The 22,216-nt window shown below is 34.8% G+C and overlaps 1 protein-coding gene across 6 annotated transcripts in view; it reads left to right on the top strand.

The window, feature by feature from the left end:
- The window catches only part of RBBP6 (RB binding protein 6, ubiquitin ligase), a 37,674-nt gene extending 16,436 nt beyond the window's left edge, over positions 1 to 21,238 (top strand). For 4 of the 6 annotated variants that reach the window (XM_027859756.1, XM_027859758.1, XM_027859757.1 and 1 more), the window contains 13 exons: positions 716 to 804; positions 969 to 1,065; positions 3,976 to 4,115; positions 7,246 to 7,418; positions 10,175 to 10,278; positions 10,381 to 10,724; positions 12,281 to 12,377; positions 12,542 to 12,620; positions 12,710 to 12,764; positions 13,943 to 14,305; positions 14,595 to 14,696; positions 15,589 to 17,343; positions 19,226 to 21,238. In XM_027859756.1, the coding sequence (XP_027715557.1) occupies positions 716 to 804; positions 969 to 1,065; positions 3,976 to 4,115; positions 7,246 to 7,418; positions 10,175 to 10,278; positions 10,381 to 10,724; positions 12,281 to 12,377; positions 12,542 to 12,620; positions 12,710 to 12,764; positions 13,943 to 14,305; positions 14,595 to 14,696; positions 15,589 to 17,343; positions 19,226 to 20,816 (4,989 nt within the window). In that variant the 3' untranslated portion in view covers positions 20,817 to 21,238. The remainder of the gene's footprint in view (positions 1 to 715; positions 805 to 968; positions 1,066 to 3,975; positions 4,116 to 7,245; positions 7,419 to 10,174; positions 10,279 to 10,380; positions 10,725 to 12,280; positions 12,378 to 12,541; positions 12,621 to 12,709; positions 12,765 to 13,942; positions 14,306 to 14,594; positions 14,697 to 15,588; positions 17,344 to 19,225) is intronic. The other 2 variants (XM_027859759.1, XM_027859761.1) reach the window with 1 other exon arrangement.
- The last annotated feature ends 978 nt before the right edge of the window (positions 21,239 to 22,216 follow it).

Genomic DNA, 22,216 nt, shown 5'->3' on the forward strand with positions numbered 1-22,216 from the left:
GCTTGTTTTGTGAATGAATGTAAAAAGGTAAAACCCAATGAATGGCTGATCTGAATGCTAGTAGATGCTTGAAGATTCAAGTGATTAGGAGTCACTCCCTTAGACCCTGCTTGTATCTGGACTAGTGTATAATGAATTATTGACATGATAAATCTTTTCTAAATTAAGCATCTTTAATATTTGAAAGGTAGCTTGACATAAGTTTTAGACTTACTTAAATTAAAATTTTGAATAATCACCTATCATAACTTGTAGCCATGTAAAATCAAAATCTAAATATTAATTTCTAGTTCCTTCTGCAACATACTCAGATTTCTGTACTGAAGCTATAATCCAATTAATTATAGTTATAACGTGAAATTTGAGATTTCTTCTAAGGATAAGAGCATCCAAGAGTGGGGTTTTTTTTTGTCCCTCTGCACCTAACATCAGTCTAAGTTTAGAGAAGATACACAAGTCTTATTATAAAGTACAAACAGGGCCTAAGGTTTTGAGTGCCCCCAAGAAATATTTCTCAAGTAAACAGACGCCCAAACATCATGTAATGGCTTAAGGAACTCCCCAGAGCATCTTCAGGAGTATTTATAAGTAGCTTTTTTGATGCAACTTTAGTTAGATGCTGCTCTTTACAGGATTGGATGAGTGGTGTTGACTTTGGCTGTGTGGACTTAAATGTGTTTCTAATGTGTGTGTCAAATAATTACCTGTTAAACAGACTGCCAATCTGGCTGAAGCCAATGCTTCTGAAGAAGATAAAATTAAAGCAATGATGTCACAGTCTGGCCACGAATATGATCCAATCAAGTAAGTTCTTAAGTTGATCCTTTGTAGTAGTAAAATGGGTGGGGATTTTCTTTGTATTTAAAGGGGGAAAATGTAGTCAAACTTGTGTCTATGTGCGTGTGTGTATTTGTGTGTGTGTATATACATACATCTGTGTGTCTATATATCTTATTTTTAACTTTCAGTTACATGAAGAAACCTCTGGGTCCCCCTCCACCATCCTATACCTGTTTCCGGTGTGGTAAACCTGGTCATTACATAAAGAATTGCCCAACAAATGGGGTAAGTTCTATGAATCATACAAATATTTATTTTATAAGCATATAGTCTTTTACAAATCCAAAAACATTAGTATGAAAACTAATTACTACTTGAATTATAGAGTGAATAGTTCCTAATGTGGGGTAATTAGCAGCTAATGAGAATTTTAGTCTTTTAAGTTCAGCTTCAAATACTATAAATTCAGTTGACTTAAAAAAAGATCAGTGGCTAATGTTAGAAAAATTTTAACAGCCAAGGTAAATATGTTAAAAACAATATAATCACTAACAAGGAAAATAAAAGGTCTTTGGGTGTCTCTTATCTGAATTTAGAGATCATAGGATCATAGACTTAAAGTTGGGGGAGGCTTAAGTTCATCCAGTTTCATCTTCCATTTGCAAATGAGAAAATGAGCCCAGAGAAGAGAAATTACCTTCTCAGGGTCATGTAAATAGTAGTTAGGTGGCAGAGCTGGGATTCAAAACTGCCCTCCTTGATGAACATTAATTTTTTCATTGAGTATTAGGTAAACTTCCTTGTAACTATATGTAACCAAATATGAGTGTAATAATGTTAGCTCTTAATATAATTGAAGTTACCTTTTTTTGTATTTTCCCTGGAGGGGAAAAAAAAGTAGTTAAATGGTTAAAATTTTTAAATCCAAGGTGTAGTTTTCATTAATTTTTTTTCATAGCCTCCTAACTCATGCCATTTGTTTTGAGTCTTCAATTATGTAGAAAATGCAGAAAATTTAAAACAATAAACTAAAGAATTTCAAAGTCTGATGTGCTTTCTTTTTTATGACATTAACAGAGTTACAAATGACATGACATTTACTCTTATCTGACTCCCTGACGTTCTAGATGAGGAAAATGTGAGTGAGGGTCAGTGAGGTTAAGTGACTTGTCCAGGGTCACAGGCTAGACAGGGAGGGTCCAAGCTGGGCCTACAGTCCAGGTCTTCAGTTTCCTGATATGGTAGTCTTTCATGTTGCCTCTTCACTGACAACATTCCTTGGTATTTTAACTTTGATGAGACTTTTGCACACCCCACAAATCCAAATAATTAATTGAAAATGCTAAACTTCTTCTTTAGCCTCAGTTTAGTGGTCCATCAGTGTATAGTGAGAGGCAGTAAGGTTGTTCAGTCATTTTCAGTTGTGTCTGATTCTTTTTGATCCTGTTTGGAGTTTTCTTGGCAAAGATACTAGAGTGGTTTGCCATTTCCTTCTCTAGCTCATTTTACAGATGAAGAACCTGAGGCAGGCAGGATTAAGTGACTCAGGATCACACAGTTAGGAAATGTCTAAGGCCAGATTTGAACTCAGGAAAATGAGTCTCCCTGACTAGGCCCCGCACATTATCCAATGTACCACCTAGCTGCCCCAATGAGGTCAGTGGTCTATGTTTATTAAAGTCACTAAGTTAGAGTTAATTGCTTTCCATTCATATTAGGACACAGACATACATTTAAAATGGAATGTAGTCCTATATTTTTCATCATTTCAAATTTTACCTTTTTAAAGAACAATTTAACATGTCAACTATATTGAAACAAATAGAAGATAAAAATGTCTGATAAAAAGCAAAGCTTTGCAAGGAATCAAGTTACATGGAAAAAACATGAAAGGGAAAATTCAGTAATAACCCCATGTTCTCAAATTCTTAATTCTATACTATTTTCGTACTTTATCAGATAAAAATAACTGGCCTTTAGATAGCACTATCATATTTTCAAAAGGCTTTATATACATTATTTCATTTGGTCCTTTCAACAGCCTTGTAAAGAAGTTAACTTACACATGTTATTTAACCTCATTTTGCAGATGAAAACTATAGGCTCAAAAAGTTAACAGACTTGCCCAGCCACTGAGTATGAGAGGCAGGATTTGAACCCCACATCTTTCCAAGTCCTACACTCTCTTTACTATGTCATATTGCCCCTAATAAATCACATCTGACTACAATCGTTCCTACTGACCTGTGGGTTTTTTCCTAGAAGTCTAATGTTTTCCTTAGTATTCCTAGTAATAAGAGGATCTTGAAGTACAAATAATGGTAGGTAATACTGAGCTGTCTATGTTCTCTTGTTCATTCTTAAGCTTCTAGTAATTCATATTCAGAGTCTTTTCTATGTCATTTGAGTTAACATTTCAGTAAAAAGAGCATAAAATTATAAGAAAATTACCTTTTCTATTATTTCTAGTAATCCAACTGAAATTGTGATGCCAGACAGGCATTTAGTAATGAAAGAAGCACTGGGTTTGGCATCCTGGTTCTGTTGATACTTGTGTGACCTTGAGCAAGTCATTTAACCTTTCTGGATCTCAGTTAAATTAAGGACTTGGACAAGATAATCTTTCCCATTCAGAGGCAATGTGTGTACTCTGAAGTCAATTTATATTTGTGGGTGTGTTTGTTTTTAAGTAAGATTATGTGAAGACCAGCAAAGAAGCCTTTTAATTTAAATGAGTAAATCAAGAACGTACATAAGATAATTGATCATAAAAGGATATTTTAGTCTGTTATAGATATTTTAGCTGTATTTTATTTCTTACTGGAGGGGTACCAGGATTATCACATTGAAATAACTTTTTGCTTAACCAGAGTACTATATAAGGACCTTTAACATTTTAAAATTGAAAATATTTTTTTTCTAGGTAGGATCTTTGTTATAGTTTCATTCTGAGAGTTGAAAGAAAAGACTCGAATTTGGCTTTTGGCTTTAACTAGCTGTGTGAGTTTGGGGCAAATTATTTAATCTCATTAAGTATAAGTAATAATTTACATTTACACTTACTACCTTTAAAATATTATGTAAACCATAAAGTATTATATAAATGTTGAGTGATCATTATTAGTAAAAGTTTGGCTGTTTAAGTATTTTGTATTGTTTTCACAAGTGAAAACATTTGCGTTTTTTTCTGACTAGGATAAAAACTTTGAATCAGTTCCCAGGATTAAAAAGAGTACTGGAATTCCTAGAAGTTTTATGATGGAGGTGAAAGATCCTAACATGAAAGGTGCCATGCTTACCAACACTGGAAAATATGCAATCCCAACTATAGATGCGTAAGTACTCAGGTTAGAGGTGGGGCAAAAATGTGACCTGTGGAGACTATAGGTCCCAGGGTGCAATGCTATTGTTTTGTTGCTTGTGAGTTGGCTGTTTAGACCCCTTAGGGAACATTGTATGCTAAGACCTGTGGTCTCCACAAGTTGCATTTCTATATTAAGGATGAGAGGCTGCAGTCTGCTCCATTTTAAGCAAATTTTAAGTGGGTTTTGGGATTTTGTAAAATTGTCCATGTGGGTGCCCCTTCCCTTGTAGTCTTCTAATTTTTCTTTTCCTGGCATTCCCTGCCTTCTTCCTCATTCACATACATACTTGCACATGTTCCCCTAGATTTATTTTCTGTTATAGGCAGTTTATTTTGAGAGTGAGGGAATTTACAAATCATCATGAAATCTGAGATAATTATATTAGTTCTAATGAGTTTGGATGAAAGTTATGTCTTAGAGGTTAAAAGATAAATGTGCTGAGTAATACAGCTAAAATGTGAAGATTTCATGTTAGTTATAGGTTTAAGTATATTATAAGTTTGAAAATCACAGCTTCAGGAAGGTTGAGTATTAGGCGAAATTGGTTGTATTGTTAAAAGTTGATTGATGATTACTTTGCTTTAGTGTCTTCTAATCTTAAGAAGATAAAGGAGGACAGTCAGTATCAAGGGCCATAAAACTAGTTTTATCATCTGGTAAACTCAAATATTTTTTCCAGTCGTTAACAAGTTATTATTGCTCTCTTTATTCCATTTGGCATCTGAATTGTCACACATAGAAGATGAGTTAGATTTATTCTGCTTTGCCCTGAAAGGCAGACTGGGAGTGGGCATCTACAGGGAGGCAGACTTTGGGTTAGATGTAAAGAAACATTGCCTAACATGTAGAGCTTGACCAAATGGAGTTCTTTGAGAGTTAACCAAATACCTTATCTTTGGAGATATTGAAACAGAGATTGGATGACTCTCTTGTCAAGGATATTGGAGAGGGAATTTAAGGGTCAGGTTGAAGTTGACCTTAATGCTCTATGAGGTGTCTCTTAAAACTATGAAAGGCTGTATGAAAATAAATACTATATGAGCAATATAGAATGTGGATAACCCTTGTTCTTCAGATCTTCTTTTTGTTCTATACAGTGTTAATGTGCAGAAACAAAACACTTCTTAATATTACGTTCAACAAATATTTGTTATGAGAGTTCAGTGAGTGAGCCAGTAAGAGAGAAAATTATGTACACGTTTAAAGTGGAATGAAAAGCCTAAAATAGTAAAGAAAACATTGAAAATAATATTGTTTTGTTTTAGTTCACAGATAAGAATTAGATTATGTAGAGTTTTAAATGAAGTTGTTGTTTTTTTTATTTTTCTCAAATTCACCTCCCCTTCCCACTTGTACCCTGCTCACTTACCCATACCATCCACTTTATATCAATCACTGTCCTGTGTTTTTGTGGTTTCATATCAAAGCAGCTTGAGCATATATACTGTCTCTACTTCAAAGACATTATATAGAAATTTCCAAACAAATTTAAGCTGAAATTGCTATTTCAGCCCAGACACTATATATTTTAAGAGCAGACCTATTCAGTTATATTTTACTTAAATGGGTTAAAAGAATATAAGTTGTGGTGGAAAAATTAACATTGCCTGTGAACCCCAACTAATAATTAACCTCTGCTTTTGAAACCCCTCTTGAATGCTGAAATACAAAACCCCTTTGTGCCAAACACACAACAGATATATTGGGGAGAGATGGGAGACCAAAATATTTTTAAATGAAACCTTCACCCTCTCCACTAACACCGCTGGTAAGCAACTCAGACTCTTCTGTTTCTTTCTTTTTTCTGTCCTCTCCTCCTCTTCTCTTCTTTTTTTTTCTTTTTTTTTTTTCTCTCTCTTGGGCAGTGGGAGACTCCTCTTTCACAAATTGGGAACAATGGGGCATAAGCAAATTGATACTTATTTCTGGAATCGTGGTGATGTCTATGGAGCAGCTGCAACACAAATAACACACCTAAGGTACCCTACTACCAATACGTACAGCTCAGATTCTTTCATTTTCCGCATTGAGAGCTACACACTGTTCCTTGAATGAAATGGAGAGGCATTTCTTTAAAGACTTAAGGCCTGACATTCCTGTTCTACAAATTTGCTAGATTTGTGCAAGGGAAAGAAGGGTGGTTGCAGGGGAGGGAATAGCAATATTTGGAATCTAATGGCTTTTTGGTGATCATTTAAAATTTACCAGAAGGGTTTCCATTTCTGTAGCACATTTAAATATCATACATTTCTACTGAACACATTGTACACCCAGATGAGACTGTCAAGGAATGTCTGGTGGAGTGTCATTTCATCTCTTTGTAGCACATGTTCAAAATCCCAATCATTTAATCAATTGTAAGGCAATAATATTCCATGATGCTGACTATGAATAGATGAATACATTCTTTCAACACTGATCATAATGTGGACCTGTCTTGAAATCTGCTGCTGCTTACTATGAATAGATATGCATGGTGATGATATAAATATTTCCCTTAAAACTGTCTCTTCTTGTGTATTGTGATATAAATACTAATTGTAGTTTTTCATTGTATTTGTGTTAACTTGACAAAGACTGGTATCGGTAACATGGCAAAGGCTATAGAAAAAAAATTTCAAAGAAAATTAATGAAAATTAGGAAAAAAAATAAAAAGTATGACAGATTGGACTATATTTCCAGAGAGTTTTAATCCATGTTTTATCACTAACACACTTTATGATCTTGGACATAGCTTAATGTCTCTGGACTACAATTTCCTCATTTGTGGAAATTACTAGAGGCCCTCTAAAGTTGTCATCATCCCCCCCCAAAAAAAAAAAACAATTTTTTTTATTTTGATTTACCTACCATTAATTACTGCCCCAGAACAATTTTGCATAGTTTACAAAGAGCTACTTAAAGAAATTGTTTCCCTGATCATTTTGAACATATGGTATTTCTCTAACTTCTCTTCTGTTGAATGACTCAAGTGGCTATAATTCATTGCTTGGTATCACATTGGCTCTCCATTATGTAATGGAATATGTGGCATGATTTAGGTAATGCTATACCTTACTGACAAAAGTCTTTTTAAAGGTCTAAATTCTTTTATTTCAGAGAGGCATATGCCATAGGGAAGAAAGAAAAACCACCTTTCCTACCAGAGGAACCATCCTCTTCATCAGAAGAGGATGACCCTATCCCAGATGAATTGTTATGTCTTATCTGCAAAGATATAATGACTGATGCAGTTGTCATACCTTGCTGTGGAAACAGTTATTGTGATGAATGTAAGTTCAGTTAAACCTGGAAGTGGTATATATTTCAAAATATTCTTATTGGGATGTGCCCATGCCATTTTATTTCCCAAATGGTGCAACTGAATATGTTAATAAAAATGAGGAAATGGGAAATACTGTCTTTTATCACAGGTAAGAAATTAAGTGTTGAGTGGATAAATATGCAACACAGTAAAATCTGCTTTTATGAGTATTAGCTACATTTGTTTGGACTTCCATTTTCTCCAAAGTTTTCTTTGTATATCTTTGCAGTGGTGATAGAACCAGTTATAATTATCACTGTTTTACCTAAAAATGAATGTAACATTTTTGTGATTTAATTTTGACAACAGATCGGGATTCTGGTTTGTAAGAATTACTTGCCATAGTCATAAGTCAAAACTGTCATTTGTCCCAGCTAGTCCTACCCACTCTTGGACAATGTTGTAGGAAGTTGAATAATTGTCATTCCTGGTGTCAACTTCAAAAAGTTAGGGATAGGTGGTGATACATCATACTGCTTTTCTTTTAATTGTCTGGCACATCTTATCTATTAATTGAACTAAGCCTTCAGAGATGGTAATTCTTTTACCTATGTTATTTAAAACACCTTTTTAATCTGAAAATACCTCTTTCTAGTTACAAGAAATGTCCAGTAATCCCTTTTCTCCTTCCCTTCACCCTACACTATAATGAAAAAATACCCACTACCTACAGTTTACCACGTGGTTTGTCTCTTCAACCATTCATCTCATCTCTAAGTCTCTTCCTCCAATTTCATTATCCGAAGACTGTAGTACCATTTATGAACTGGTCCCAGCAGTGCTACCTGGGAGATAATATGAATTAGTTTATCGTAGGTCAGAAACAATAATAAGTTTTCATACTAATCCGCAGAGGTACCTGTTTATTCCCTATACCTTAATTGTCTCTTAAGCCATTTCTTTGTCCATAATAAAAACAGTACCCCAATCTTAGGATGACTCAGTGTTTTTTTTTCTTAAAAGGCTTTGTGGAAGCTTATTACAAGTGTTTCTTTTTTTTCTTTTTTTTTCTTTTAAAGCAATTGGGGTTAAGTGACTTGCCCAGGGTCACACAGCTAGTGAATGTCAACTGTTTGGTCTGAGGTCACATTTGAACTCAGGTCCTCCTGACTTCAGGGCCAGTACTCTATCCACTGTGCCACCTAGCTGCCCCTTTCAAGTATTTCAAATGGCCTAAATTGCATACAACTGTTTCCTTCTAATCAGAAAGCTAATTTGCTTACTTGAAGCATTCTAGCAGATTAATTAAGTGGGATTTCCTTAATAAATAAGTGATTTTTGCTCCCCCTCCCCCATAGACTATTTGCCCAACATTATTCAGAAATTATATCCGTTATTATCCTTTCTTTTGGCTTATCTAACACGGAAGAAGATCTCCCTGGTCTATCGTTATTAATCTTCTCTTCTGCATGAGAGTTATGTGGCACTCTGCCAGTTTTCTACTACAGTGGCCAAAGAAAAAGCCAACAACAGTTAACCTATCATTCCCATTTTCATCCTTGGGTTGTTTTGAAAGTCTTGAGTAAATATCACCTAGTTCTACTGATTAACATCTAATTTCTAGATTAGATCTAGAATATCCTGTGCTTTCCGAAAACCATTCTGGCTTGTTTATTTTAAAAGACTGTTTGCAGGTAGAAATCTCATTAACAATTTCCTCAGAAAAGTTGAAAGCAATGTTATTCTTATCTTTAATTCCTAGGTTTCTCTTGTGATTGTAAGGAATTCCCTTAATTTTCTCCATGGTTTCCTCCATTTAGTAGATTTAACTTCTTACTGGCTTTTTGAAACTTTTTGCAAGGTAATCCCCAGATTCTTTTTTGGCCGTAATTTCTAGTTAGTAGCTGATAGTCATGCTGTGTACCACCATGGTTTTCTTGCTTGTTTTATTCTTTACTTTAAAATATATACATATATATATATAAAAATATATATATACACACACACACATATATACATATATACATATACATATATACATATATATATGGAATGGGGAGGCAGGTATCTTGTTTTGGGGGGTTTTGTAGACAAGTAAGGTAACTTTCTAGGGTAATAGAATGTTGGATTTGGGGTCAGAGGATGTGAGTTTGAATCCCAATTCTGCCATTTATTATCTGTATAAGCTTGGCAAGTCACTTAACCTCCTTTGGCCTCAGTTTGCTCATTTGTAAAATGTAGGAGTTGGGACTAGATGACCTTTTAAGATCCCTTTTGGCACTAAATCCTGTGTTGTCATCCAGCACCTTTGACCTGTTTCCTCCAATAGTGAACATTTTAATAGCTATATCAGGGATGATTAGCTTTTCAGAAGTTTTGTGATTTTATTCCATCTACACATTAAATTATGTTTTCATAAATAGATGTGACCCCAAGAAAATTATCACTATGGTCAGCCTTCTAGAGTAATGTAGTAAACTAGTCAACACTATTGTTTCCTATTTTCATTCATTTATTCACACATCTCAATAATGGTTAGTATCAACTCTACTTCCTCCGAAGTATTTGACATCCTAAATCCTAGAATGAAGAGTTCATAATAGGAAATCTAAAAGGAAAAAATGTTTTAGATTAGCACTCTGGATAGGGTTTTTAGATAGAGAATTTATCAACATAGAATTTATGAAAGGGCTTGTTTGATAAGCGTGTTTGTACGGTCAGTGGTATAATCGTGAACCACAGTTTACTTATCCTTTCTATAACTGAAATTGTCTTGAAACACAGGTATAAGAACAGCATTGCTAGAATCAGATGAGCATACATGTCCAACTTGTCATCAGAATGATGTATCTCCTGATGCTTTAATTGCCAACAAATTTTTACGCCAGGTAAATATATCCTGTCTTACATATAAAAGGACATCTTTCCATTGACCACTAAGAAAGCCTATTAAATTTTGTTTTTTAACATAAACTGTTTGGTTTCTCTAGGCTGTTAATAACTTCAAAAATGAAACTGGCTATACTAAAAGGCTTCGAAAACCAGTACCCCCACCACCACCACCTCCAATTCCACCTCCAAGACCACTAATTCAGAGGAACCTACAACCCTTAATGAGACCTCCAATCTCAAGACAACAGGACCCTTTAATGATTCCAGTGACATCTGCATCTACTCATGCTGCTACTTCTATTTCATCATCCATGACTCCTAATCAGTCTTCCCTATCATCTGCTGTACCTATAAATCAGCCTTCTACTCCAGCACCAGTTCCTGATATAACTGCTACAGTGTCTATTTCTGTCCATTCAGAAAAACCAGATGGACCTTTCCGGTAAGTGTTTGTGTTTAATATATTAGGAAACAACTAAAAATGTTAATGTAATCATTTTTCTTTGCCTTGTTTTTGCTTCCCTTTTTGACTCCACATTGGTCATTGTTACTAATTTTTGGTATGTGTAGGGCATTGCTAAAGCCAATTGAAGTTAAAAGGAAATATGAGACTTTGTCCAGCCCAACAAGGAGTACAGCCATGAAAAAGCAAAACATGAAATGAACATACCTGATTCTTCTGTTCTCTGTCTGTTATTCTGGCCCTAGGAGATTTTATCTGTTCCTTTCTTTGACTCTCACAGTGCAGCAAATTCCATCCATCTTTTCTGTCCTAACCTTGATTTCTTCTCTCTTTTCATATGAAGTTGAAACATAGCCCTGTCTCTGTTTTTGACCGTCACCTTTATTTGCATCCATTCTTAACTAGACTTCTAGTAAGATCTTAGAGGACAAGGAAATGAGTCTTTTACTTCTTTGTATCCCTCCTTGGAAGTCTTCCCCGTCTAGATTTTCCACCATTGTTGAGGAATGACATCTATCCCTTTACTTATCTACCATGTGTGAATTTTTAAAATCATTGTTTATGTGCCTATTTTTCTCTTCCCAAGGTTAGATATTTTTGTTTATGTCAGTAATTTTCAGTGAAACAATCTAGGTACTTTAATCTCCCACTATCACAGATGATTTCTAAGTTTCCCTCTAGCTTTTACAATGAGTGGCTTTATTTAGCATACCGTAAATATATTTTTGTCAGCTACTACTAAAAAGCAGATTTTTTTTTTCAAATAAAAAGGACCTTAGATTGCCTAATCTAACCTCATTTTATAGGTGAGTGAACAGAGGCCCAAGAGAAATTAGCTTGTCTAAAGTCATATAACTAGTGGCAGAATCATGACAAGAATTCAAATCTTCTGATTTCCAAACCAAAATTTTTTTCTGCTACGTGTTGCTTGTCTCTACAATAGCTATGTCACTCTCTTTCAAAGACCTCTAACTGGTACATACTGTTCTGCACAGTGTTAAGTGCTGAGTTAAGATTGAAGGACATGCTAATTTTCTAGTAAATTTTATGCTGTTTTTAAATGATCTTAACATTTATGACTATAATCTTTTACATTTTTTGGCATCATAACTTCTGGGAGAATATTATTTGAAAACATCCTTGCCTGAGCAAATAGTGTAAGTCCATAGCTGATTTTTTACATAGTAACATTGGTAATGTTACATCCAACGTGGTTCTTTCTTAAAGTTAATAGTAGTTCATCATAAACTTTTTAAAGACAGAAATTATATTGTGTGTAATATGTAGCATATCAGTGAGGTATACTGTCAGTTACCTGAATTATTACCTATATAATGTAGTAATGTATGTTACACTATTTAGTTAACTCTCAGAGTCTCGGTTAACTCTGAACCTTTCCCAGTGCACTTATAGGAACATAGATTGATATAGCAAAATAAAAGATTGCACATTTTGAAAGCTTAAAATATTAATTAAGCTGTTACCTAAACCACTACTATTGATCTTAATGTCACAAATTATCTTATGTTTTCCAGTGATCCTGATAATAAAATTATACCTGCTGCAGCCTTAGTATCAGACCATCCTAAAGCTTCTTCATCAATAGCAATTAGTGCACTGATGGAAGAAAAGGTAAATTTATTTGAGTAATAGACTTTTTAAAGCTATTAGGGTTTTGGTTTGTTTTTTTTTTTCCTTTTGGTTTGTTTTTTTTTCTCCCCAATAATATATTTGACAATTTTGGCTTTTTTTATTTTGTTTTTTGCTGTTCTGTCCCCTTCTTGATTTTCCACAAGGGCTATCAGGTACCTGTACTTGGAACACCTTCTTTGCTCGGACAGTCCCTTTTGCATGGACAGTTGATACCTACAACTGGTGAGTAATGTAACATTAGTTTAAAATCATTTTTGAAAATCTATTTTTATCTTCACTTAATGCACATTTTGTTATTTATCTATTCAAAGGTCCAGTAAGAATAAATGCTGCTCGTTCTGCTGGTGGTAGGCCTGGTTGGGAACCGTAAGTATATTTGCAAAGAAATTGTCTTCAAATAAATCCATTTAAGTTAGGTAATTGAACACATAAACGTAATCAGTTACTTATTTGTTAAATGTTCATTATAAATGTTTAGTTTGATCCAGCTTAATTTAAATAAAATTAAATTTAATTAGACCTCACTGATTGAGAATATATTAATGCCTCATCTGAATTGGTAAAATGTTATTGGATATGCTAAATGTACAATTTTATTACTTATGAGGACATAGTTTTATTTTCAAATTGTCATTGGATGTGTGGACAAAGAGATTGTCAAGAGCTGCTTTAGTAAATAAGAATCTTCAGTAGAAAGAGCATTGAACTAGGAGCCAAAATACCTGGACAAGTCCCAGCTCTGTTGGCTAATGAGGTATAATGACCTTGATCAAGTCAATACCCTTTTCTGGGCCTCAGTTGCCTCACTTATAAAATGAGGGGATTGGACTAGAAGATATATATCTAAGGTCATTGTCAGCATAAACTGGCCTTCTTACCATTCCCCATATGTGAAACTCAGTATCCCATCTCCGTTCCTTCTCATAGAGTCCCCATCCCTCCTCCCATGCCTGGAATTCCTTTTTCACATCCACCTCTTAGAATTCTTAGTTTTCTTCAAGACTTATCTTAAATGCTGCTTTCTACACGATGCCATTTCCAATCCTCCTAGCTGATAATGCCTTTTCCCCCCAAACTACCTTGTAACCTTAATATACCTTGTATATTTTGTATATAGGAATACTTAACTGTCTTCTCCTATCTAGAGATTGTGAGTTCCTTGAGAGCAGGGATTGCTTCATTATTGTTTCTGTATCCCCAGTGATGGCACATAATAGGTGTTTAATAAACACTTAATTGATTGAGTGAATAAATATGACAAACTATGTTTTGCACTTTTATAAGCATTTATTTTCCCAAGTAGGCTAGACATTTTCCCTGTTTTAATTGCACTAACAAAATTGGGTTTGCTGAGTAAATTGATAACATAAAGAAATCTATTCAATTCTGATTGAATGGAATCCAAAGTATATACTAAAATCTAAAGAATGGGTTGTTGGTTTTGGTTTGTTTTTTTTTATTCCTAAAAACATAGGGAATTTTACATTGTGCTCCCAAAGTGAATGTGAACTACTCATGACTTAAGAGTTTTTTTTTTTCTTTAGAAGCATAAATCGAGGACGACACCATGGTGAACGCTCACAGAGGACTCAAGGCCCATCACTGCCAGCAACACCTGTCTTTGTACCTGTACCACCACCTCCTTTGTATCCACCACCTCCCCACACACTTCCTCTCCCTCCAGGTGTTCCTCCACCACAGTTTCCTCCACAGTTTCCACCTGGGCAACCACCACCTGCTGGCTACAGTGTCCCTCCTCCAGGTTTCCCTCCAGCACCTGCAAATTTATCAACACCTTGGGTATCAACAGCAGTACAAACAGCTCATTCAAATACTATCCCAACAACACAAGCTCCACCCTTATCCAGGGAAGAGTTCTACAGAGAGCAAAGACGACTAAAAGAGGAGTGAGTATTTAATTTGCAGTTAGATATATTTTTTCATTTTAATGATGATAAGTATATATTAAAATGGGTGCTTGTGGAAACATTTTCCAGTGTTCTCTTTAGAAAAAAGGTAAACCACATAAAGATTTAAAATAAAGCATCCAAGAAACTTAATAGGGATTCCTAGTTACTGTTTTAAAATGAAAAACTTGACTATTTCATTCATTTGCTTTATGATCTAATTATATTTGTCTTGTTAGTTCTTACACAGTTTTTTGTTAACGTTTACTCTTTAACTTTATTTTACTAGGGAAAAGAAAAAGTCCAAACTAGATGAGTTTACAAATGATTTTGCTAAGGAATTGATGGAATACAAAAAGATTCAAAAGGAGCGTAGGCGCTCATTTTCAAGGTTAGTGTTTTGTAAGCCTTCATGATAGAATAAAAAGTAATCTAGCAGGACACAAGATAGGAGATAAAAAAGAATAATGGGACTGGATATTCACGGAAATATCTGAATACAGGATTGTACTTTTGTCTTTATAATTCAATCTAGATTGATAGAAATGGAAAACTAACATTTCTTGTCATCTGTTGATTCATTTAAATTTTTCATTGTAAATCCTGTTTTCCAGAATGAGATCACAGGAATTAAATTACTCTTCCATAGAGTTGTTCCCTGTAGAAGTTGAGTATATATGGTGAAGTAGTTAAATCTTTGAGCAGTATTTCAACATAAGGTTATGGCTTTTTGCTGGAACATTAACCTGAGCAATTATGAAGCTGCAGTATTCTTCAGATTGTTTTAATAGCAGCACAGAGTTAGCATTCCCCTAAAAGTTTATTTAAAGGCATTTTATCTTTAAAATTCATAACTGATTGTGATTTGATTATTTTTAAAAAGCTAGCACTAACTATTTGACATTTTGGTACTTTATTCTTTTTGCAATATTATTGGACAAAGTATTGTCACAAATGTTGAACTTACCAAATGGAGAATAAAGCTAAATAGAGTTATTAGTCTTGTGTTAAAAAATTATGTCCTTCTCAGGCATGTCACAGAATGTTCCTGCTTAGTGCACTGTATTCCATTTGGTTGGAATTTGTCTTCATTGAACAGATTTTCTATGGACCACTCTTGTGTGCTTATCATCCACATACCAGCAGAGGTCTCTATCTCCTTAGATAAACTAAAATATGACAGTTATAGAAAAAGCAGAAAACTGAAAAGAGAGAGGTCTTAGAAGTTGAAAAAACTACATTTGATTTGTATTCCTCAATATTGGGTTTTGTTTTGTTTTCAGGTCTAAATCCCCATATAGCGGCTCCTCTTATTCAAGAAGTTCTTATACCTATTCTAAATCAAGATCTGGTTCCTCACGTTCACGTTCCTATTCTCGATCCTTTAGTCGTTCACACTCTCGTTCTTATTCACGATCACCTCCATATCCCAGAAGAGGTAGAGGGAAAAGTAGAAATTATCGTTCAAGATCCAGGTCTCATGGATATCACCGCTCCAGATCAAGGTCACCCCCATATCGGCGATACCATTCACGATCAAGGTCTCCTCCGGTTTTTAGGGGACAGTCTCCTAATAAACGAAATATACCTCAAGGAGAAACAGAACGTGAATACTTTAACAGATACAGAGAAGTTCCACCACCTTATGATATAAAAGCTTACTATGGTAGGAATGTTGACTTTAGAGACCCATTTGAAAAAGAACGCTACAGAGAATGGGAAAGAAATTACAGAGAATGGTATGAAAAATATTACAAAGGTTATGCTGCTGGAGCACAGCCTAGACCTCCAGCAAATAGGGAGAACTTTTCTCCAGAGAGATTTGGACCATTGGGCAACAGAAGAGAGAATTCTCCCTTTGCTCGAGGTCGTAGGGAAGATTATTCTAGTGTACAAGGTCATCGAAGTCGCAACATAGGTGGCAATTACCCAGAAAAGCTTTCAGCAAGAGATGGTCACACCATGAAGGATAATGCCAAGTCAAAAGAGAAGGAGAGTGAAAATCCACCAGGAGATGGAAAGGGAAACAAACATAAGAAACATCGAAAGAGAAGAAAGGGGGAAGAAAATGAAGGCTTTCCTAACACAGAGTTATTAGAGAGTTCTAGAAAACAAAGAGAACCTGTAGGTGGGGAAGATATTAAAACAGACTCCTTGTTCATTCTCCCCAGTAGAGATGATGCCACCCCTGTTAGAGATGAACCAATGGAGGCAGAGTCAATCACTTTTAAACCTGTATCAGAAAAGGAAAAGAAAGAAAAAGACAAACCAAAAGCAAAAGGTGACAAAACTAAACGTAAAAATGAAGGAACTGCTGGTTCCAAAAAAGAGAGCACTGCAAAACCTGTTAAAGCATCCCAGGAAAAAATAGATGTAGAACGTGAAAAGTCTCCAAGATCAGAACCACCATCCAAAAAAGCCAAAGAGGAGGTGCCAAAGACAGAGAGTACTAAATCCTCCTCCCAGAAAGATGAAAAGGCCACTAGTACACCCAGAAAAGCTCACCCCAAGATGACAAAAGAGCATCAAGAAACTAAATCCATCAAGGAAGAAAAAATTAAAAAGGAATATTCAAAAGATGCCAAACCAGAAAAGCTAGCTAACAAGGAGGAGAAGTCAAAAAAGACTAATGAGAAAAGTAAGCCAGCTGATGCAAAGCCAGAAAAAAGAAAAAGAAAAGCTGAAGAAAAGGGTGTAGATAAAGAACATGAGACTTTGTCATTGAAAAACTCTAAACCAGAAGTTGCCGAAATGATGAAGCCATCACCAAAGCGCAAAATTGAGCCAGATGTTGAGAAAGCAGATAGGACCCCAGAAAAAGACAAAAGTGTATTAACTGCCCCAGCCAAAAAGATAAAGCTGAACAGAGAAACAGGGAAAAAAATTGGAAGTGGAGAAAATCCGCCCAATGCAAAAGAACTCACTGAAAAATTGGAGCAAACATCCAGTAAAATTAAACAAGAAAAAGTTAAAGGAAAAGTAAGAAGAAAAGTGACAGCCACTGAAGGATCTAGCTCAACTCTTGTGGATTATGCCAGGTAATATTTTTTTTCTTCACTGCAATTTTGTAATACAATTCAATTTCATGTATAAGAATTCTACTAATACAGAATTTGTAGTAATTTGGGCTTGCTTTTGTACTATCTCTGGGGAAACAGATTTGCTAAGAAAATACAAATAATATTTTAGAAAAATGTAAACTTTGAGGGGCATGTTCCTATAAAATTCATGTATCCATTTGGAAATATAAATGTTTTGCTGATGAGTGACTTATCTTCTTGTTTTCACTTAGCATCTATGTGATGATGTATGGAAAAGAGATTTTTCTGCTTCATTCTAGAGAACAGAACCAGGACCAATGAGTGAAATCTACAGGGAGGCCAACCTGTACTTAGTAGCTTGTTAACAGATCTGGTCAAAAGTAGAATGATCTGTTTCAGGAAGTAGTGATTTCCCTAATATTGGAGGTACTTAAGTCAGAAACTAGATGACTATTCATCGAGGATGTTAGGAATTTGAATTAGGTAATTTGGGCTACATTTCCAGAGAGACAAAAACATTTCTAAGCATTTGTTTTTAGAAATCTCTTTTTCAGTCTTAAAAAAATTCATGTCAAATCATCCTTTTGTATTCATTGAAATAGTTCCTTTTACTGTCCCTGAGACCCTTGCAGGAAGGTCAAAACTATTTTCATAATTAGTATACTAAGATGTTATAATTTCAAATATATAGTAGATATTGATAGCTAAACCCACATTCAGCCACTTTTGAGGGGGAAGGAGGTGCTTGTCTAATAATTTTTAAGACCGTAAATGGGTCTACAGACCAAACAATTTGAGTTATTTAGTGTAATAAAACTATTTCCTTATATGTTCTTCAGTTCAGGCTTTGATAATAATTCACTAATTGATTATATTTTCCCCATTTAGTTTAAATTAATGAAATTAAGTTAAACTAAGTGAACAGTAAGATAACTCAGAGCAGTCATGCCACACTACTCTTGCTTAATGCTCCTTGGGTTGCTGTATATTGTCCATGCCTATCCCTTTACCCTGCACTGCAGGTTTTATAAAAGAATCCAGATTTTCAATTAAAAGAGAAGAAAAAGAATAAAAGAATTGATTGGTATGATGCAGAAAGTAGAAAAAATCCATTGAGAATTTAGGGGCTGCAGTGTGCCTGCCACAAATAACTTATGTTAGATAGCTTGTGAGTAGACCATCAAACTAGTATCCTGTGTTAACGTACATAGAAATTACCAGTTATCTAATATTTGAGGCTTTTTGATTTAATGGAGCAAAGAAATACTTGTTTAATATCATTCTTTAATACCTGAGAAAGCAAGATTTTAGAAGGATCAGTTTTTAAAATGAAGCAGTTTAGTTCCTTAGAAAATGTTATAAAGGTAACTATTGCAACAGGATTTCATGATGTCATCATAGGATTTTATTATGTGCCAATGTTATTGTGAAAGCTATATTGATCAGGGCAAAATTAAGTATCCTCTACCATTACTGAGGCCTGTCTGCCTGCCCATAGTTGCCTTATATAAAAATAAATGCTATATTGATATTTATTTAAGTGGGATCCTACCTGTCATAAAAACCATGAGGGTGTATCCTAGTCCATCTACTCAGAACAAGAGTAAGCAGTGAAACAACACTGCTGAAAAAGGAAAAAATTCTTTCTCTGTACTTCAGGAGTTGAACATTAAACCAAGATTATTTAATCCTCAATTAACATTTAATTTCTAATATCCCTTATCTGTGTATTCCTCAAAAGGCCAATATTTGAAATGTTTTCGAAATAAGTCTTTAAGTAAAAATTAATATTTCATTGATAATCTTTAAATGAAATTTTACTGGTCTATGAAAGCATTTAAATTTTAGGTGTGCCAATTAATGTTTTAATTTTGTTTAGTACAAGCTCAACCGGAGGCAGCCCTGTAAGGAAGCCTGAAGAAAAAACAGACACAAAGCGAACTGTCATTAAGACCATGGAAGAATATAATAATGATAATACAGCTCCTGCTGAAGATGTTATAATTATGATTCAGGTTCCTCAATCAAAGTGGGACAAAGATGACTTTGAATCTGAAGAGGAAGACATTAAATCTACACAAGCTTCGTCAAGTGTAGGAAAGCCTGCTAGTGTTATAAAAAATGTTAGCACTAAGCCATCAAATCCTGTTAAGCATATTGAAAAAGAAAGTGAACCATCAGAGAAAATTCAGAAGCCCACAAAAGAAGTAAGCCATGAAGGTGTACAGCATGAGGCCAAAAGTTCAAAAACTTGTTCATCCAGTGAAAAAGGAAAAACCAAAGATCGGGATCATTCCGTGTCAGATAAGGAAAACTCTGAAAAAAGGAAAAGCAGCATTCAGACAGAAAAAGATACTAGTATAGATCGTATAAATGAACAAGGAAACTTTAAAAGTCTTTCTCAATCATCCAAAGACAGTAGAACTTCAGATAAGCATGATTCTGGGCGTGGTTCCTCAAGTAAAGATTTTACCCCTAATAGAGACAAAAAAGTAGACTATGATAACAGGGATCACTCTGGTTCCAAACGGAGAGATGAAAGGAGTGACTTAACAAGAAGAAAAGATTCTCCTTCTCGAACTAAATTAGAATCTTCATTGGGTCAGAAAAATAAACTGAAGGATGAAAGGACAGATATGCCTAAAAAGGGAGTAGGAGAATCAAAAAGAAGCAACTCTAGTCCTTCAAAGGACAGAAGACCATATGATCATAAAGCTGCTCATGATTCCAAACGTTCAAATGATGACAATAAATCTGTAGACAAAAATCCAGTTAAAGAGCGAGAGAAGCATATATCAGAAACAAAGAACAATAAAGAGAAAGAGTTAAGTGGAAATAAATTATTTTGTAGACATAGCTCACCAGATACACAGATTGAAAAAGAGCATGGTACTGGACAGAATGATAAGACTGTTGTCAAACCTAAGCCGCAGTTAAGCCACTCTTCTCGACTTTCTTCTGACTTAACAAGAGAAACTGATGAGGCTGCTTTTGTACCAGACTATAATGAAAGTGACAGTGAGAGTAATGTGTCTGCAAAAGAGGAAGAAACTCTGGGGAAAAATCCTAAGGAAATGAAAGATAAGGTGACAGAGAAAGCTAAAGAGAGCCTGGATGCAACAGTAGTTGGCCAAATAGGCGTAAGAAGTCAGAGTCAAAGTAGTCCTAGTGTTAGCCGAAGTCGAAGTCATAGCCCTTCTGGAAGCCAAACACGAAGCCACAGCAGCAGCGCTAGCTCAGCAGAAAGTCAGGACAGCAAGAAGAAGAAAAAGAAAAAGGAAAAAAAGAAGCACAAGAAACATAAAAAACATAAGAAACATAAGAAACACACGGGCACTGAATTAGAATTGGAAAAGAGCCAAAAACACAAGCATAAGAAGAAAAAATCCAAGAAAAGCAAAGATAAAGAAAAGGAGAAGGAAAAAGAAAAGGAAAAGGATGACCAAAAAGTTAAATCTGTCACAGTATAAAATGGCAGATTAAAAAATTGACTTAATTACTAAGTCATCTGTATTAAATTTTGTTATAATGTAAACAGATTCAAGCTTTGTAAATAATGACATGGAAGACCCTGTGCTGCACTTAAAATATTGCTGCTTGATTATTTGATTTTTACATCAGAGCTTTATAACACAAACTTTTTGTACAGAATTGTGAGTTGTGACCATGTAACATGAGAGGTTTTGCCTGGGGCATCTTATTTTTAACCACCATTAATTAGTTTGGGTGGAGTTTACTGTACTGTGAAATTTTCACATTTGAATTTTTTTAATTGCCTGGCAGAAAAAGCTGGTATCCGTTCTAAAATATCAGCAGAATGATTTGCAGAATTCATTACAGCCCTGTTATGTCACTTTTTGATTACAATAAAAGTTTTCAGTAAACTTTTCAATTGTGTTGTATTTGCATAAGGCGCAAAAACAAAATCCCAAAAAGTACCCTTGGGTCTATGGTATAGATTCTTTTCATCAATTTCAAGGTTAATGTTACCCAAGAATATTTCTCCTGAATGTATATGTATTGTCCTTTTAGTAGTAAAATGCAAAAACAAAACATCAAATTTTTATCACTCAACCGAGTAATCTTCATTCCATCTTTTGGGGGGGGACAATAAAGTTCTGAACCAAAAAATGTATACTGTTTGACCTGAGTTCAGGGCATCTGCCATATTTATTCAGCTGTATAGCTTTTCACCTACTATTTTCACATCATAGCAAAGGATAATTTAACTGTTTTATTCTATTGTTATTTCATAAGCTGTGTGGTCATCGCAGTTTCATCACTGACATGGCCATATTCACAAGTTTTTCCTTTTAATGTGTGATGTGAAGAAATCAGACCTTTCTTTATCCAGATACTCATTAAAAATAAAGAAAATTGTTTTAATGAGGTTGTAGTTCCAGTCTTGATGTACAATACCATGGATAAAAGGTAAATGCACCTTCTATCTAAATTGAATTGCATCTTCATATGAAATGAAACCCTAGAGATTTAACAATCTAATACTAGTAATATGGCAACCCTATTTAAAGGTCAATTGACTTTTGCCTTTGTTGCACACAATTTAAGTTCTTCAAAAGGTGGGCACTCCTTTACCAACAGATTGCTGCTCTTCCATGCCCTAATGTAGTTTTCACGAATTGCTGTAACCAATACCCTGGCAATGAGCCACTCTGCAGTTAGCTACTCTCATCCTCTATACTAAACAGTCATTACTTTACCTGTTAACCTTTCCAACTTGCCCTAGTGCACGCCTCTGGTGTATCCTATAAGAACCTAGAATTAACTTTACATTGTGGTAAAACAGTAGAAAAGATGCACGACAGCATGTAAGAGATACATTAGCAATGAAGAAAACACGGACCGGGAC

Source organism: Vombatus ursinus, unplaced genomic scaffold, assembly GCF_900497805.2.
Source record: "Vombatus ursinus unplaced genomic scaffold, bare-nosed wombat genome assembly UNPS02014171.1, whole genome shotgun sequence".
NCBI lineage: Eukaryota > Metazoa > Chordata > Mammalia > Diprotodontia > Vombatidae > Vombatus > Vombatus ursinus.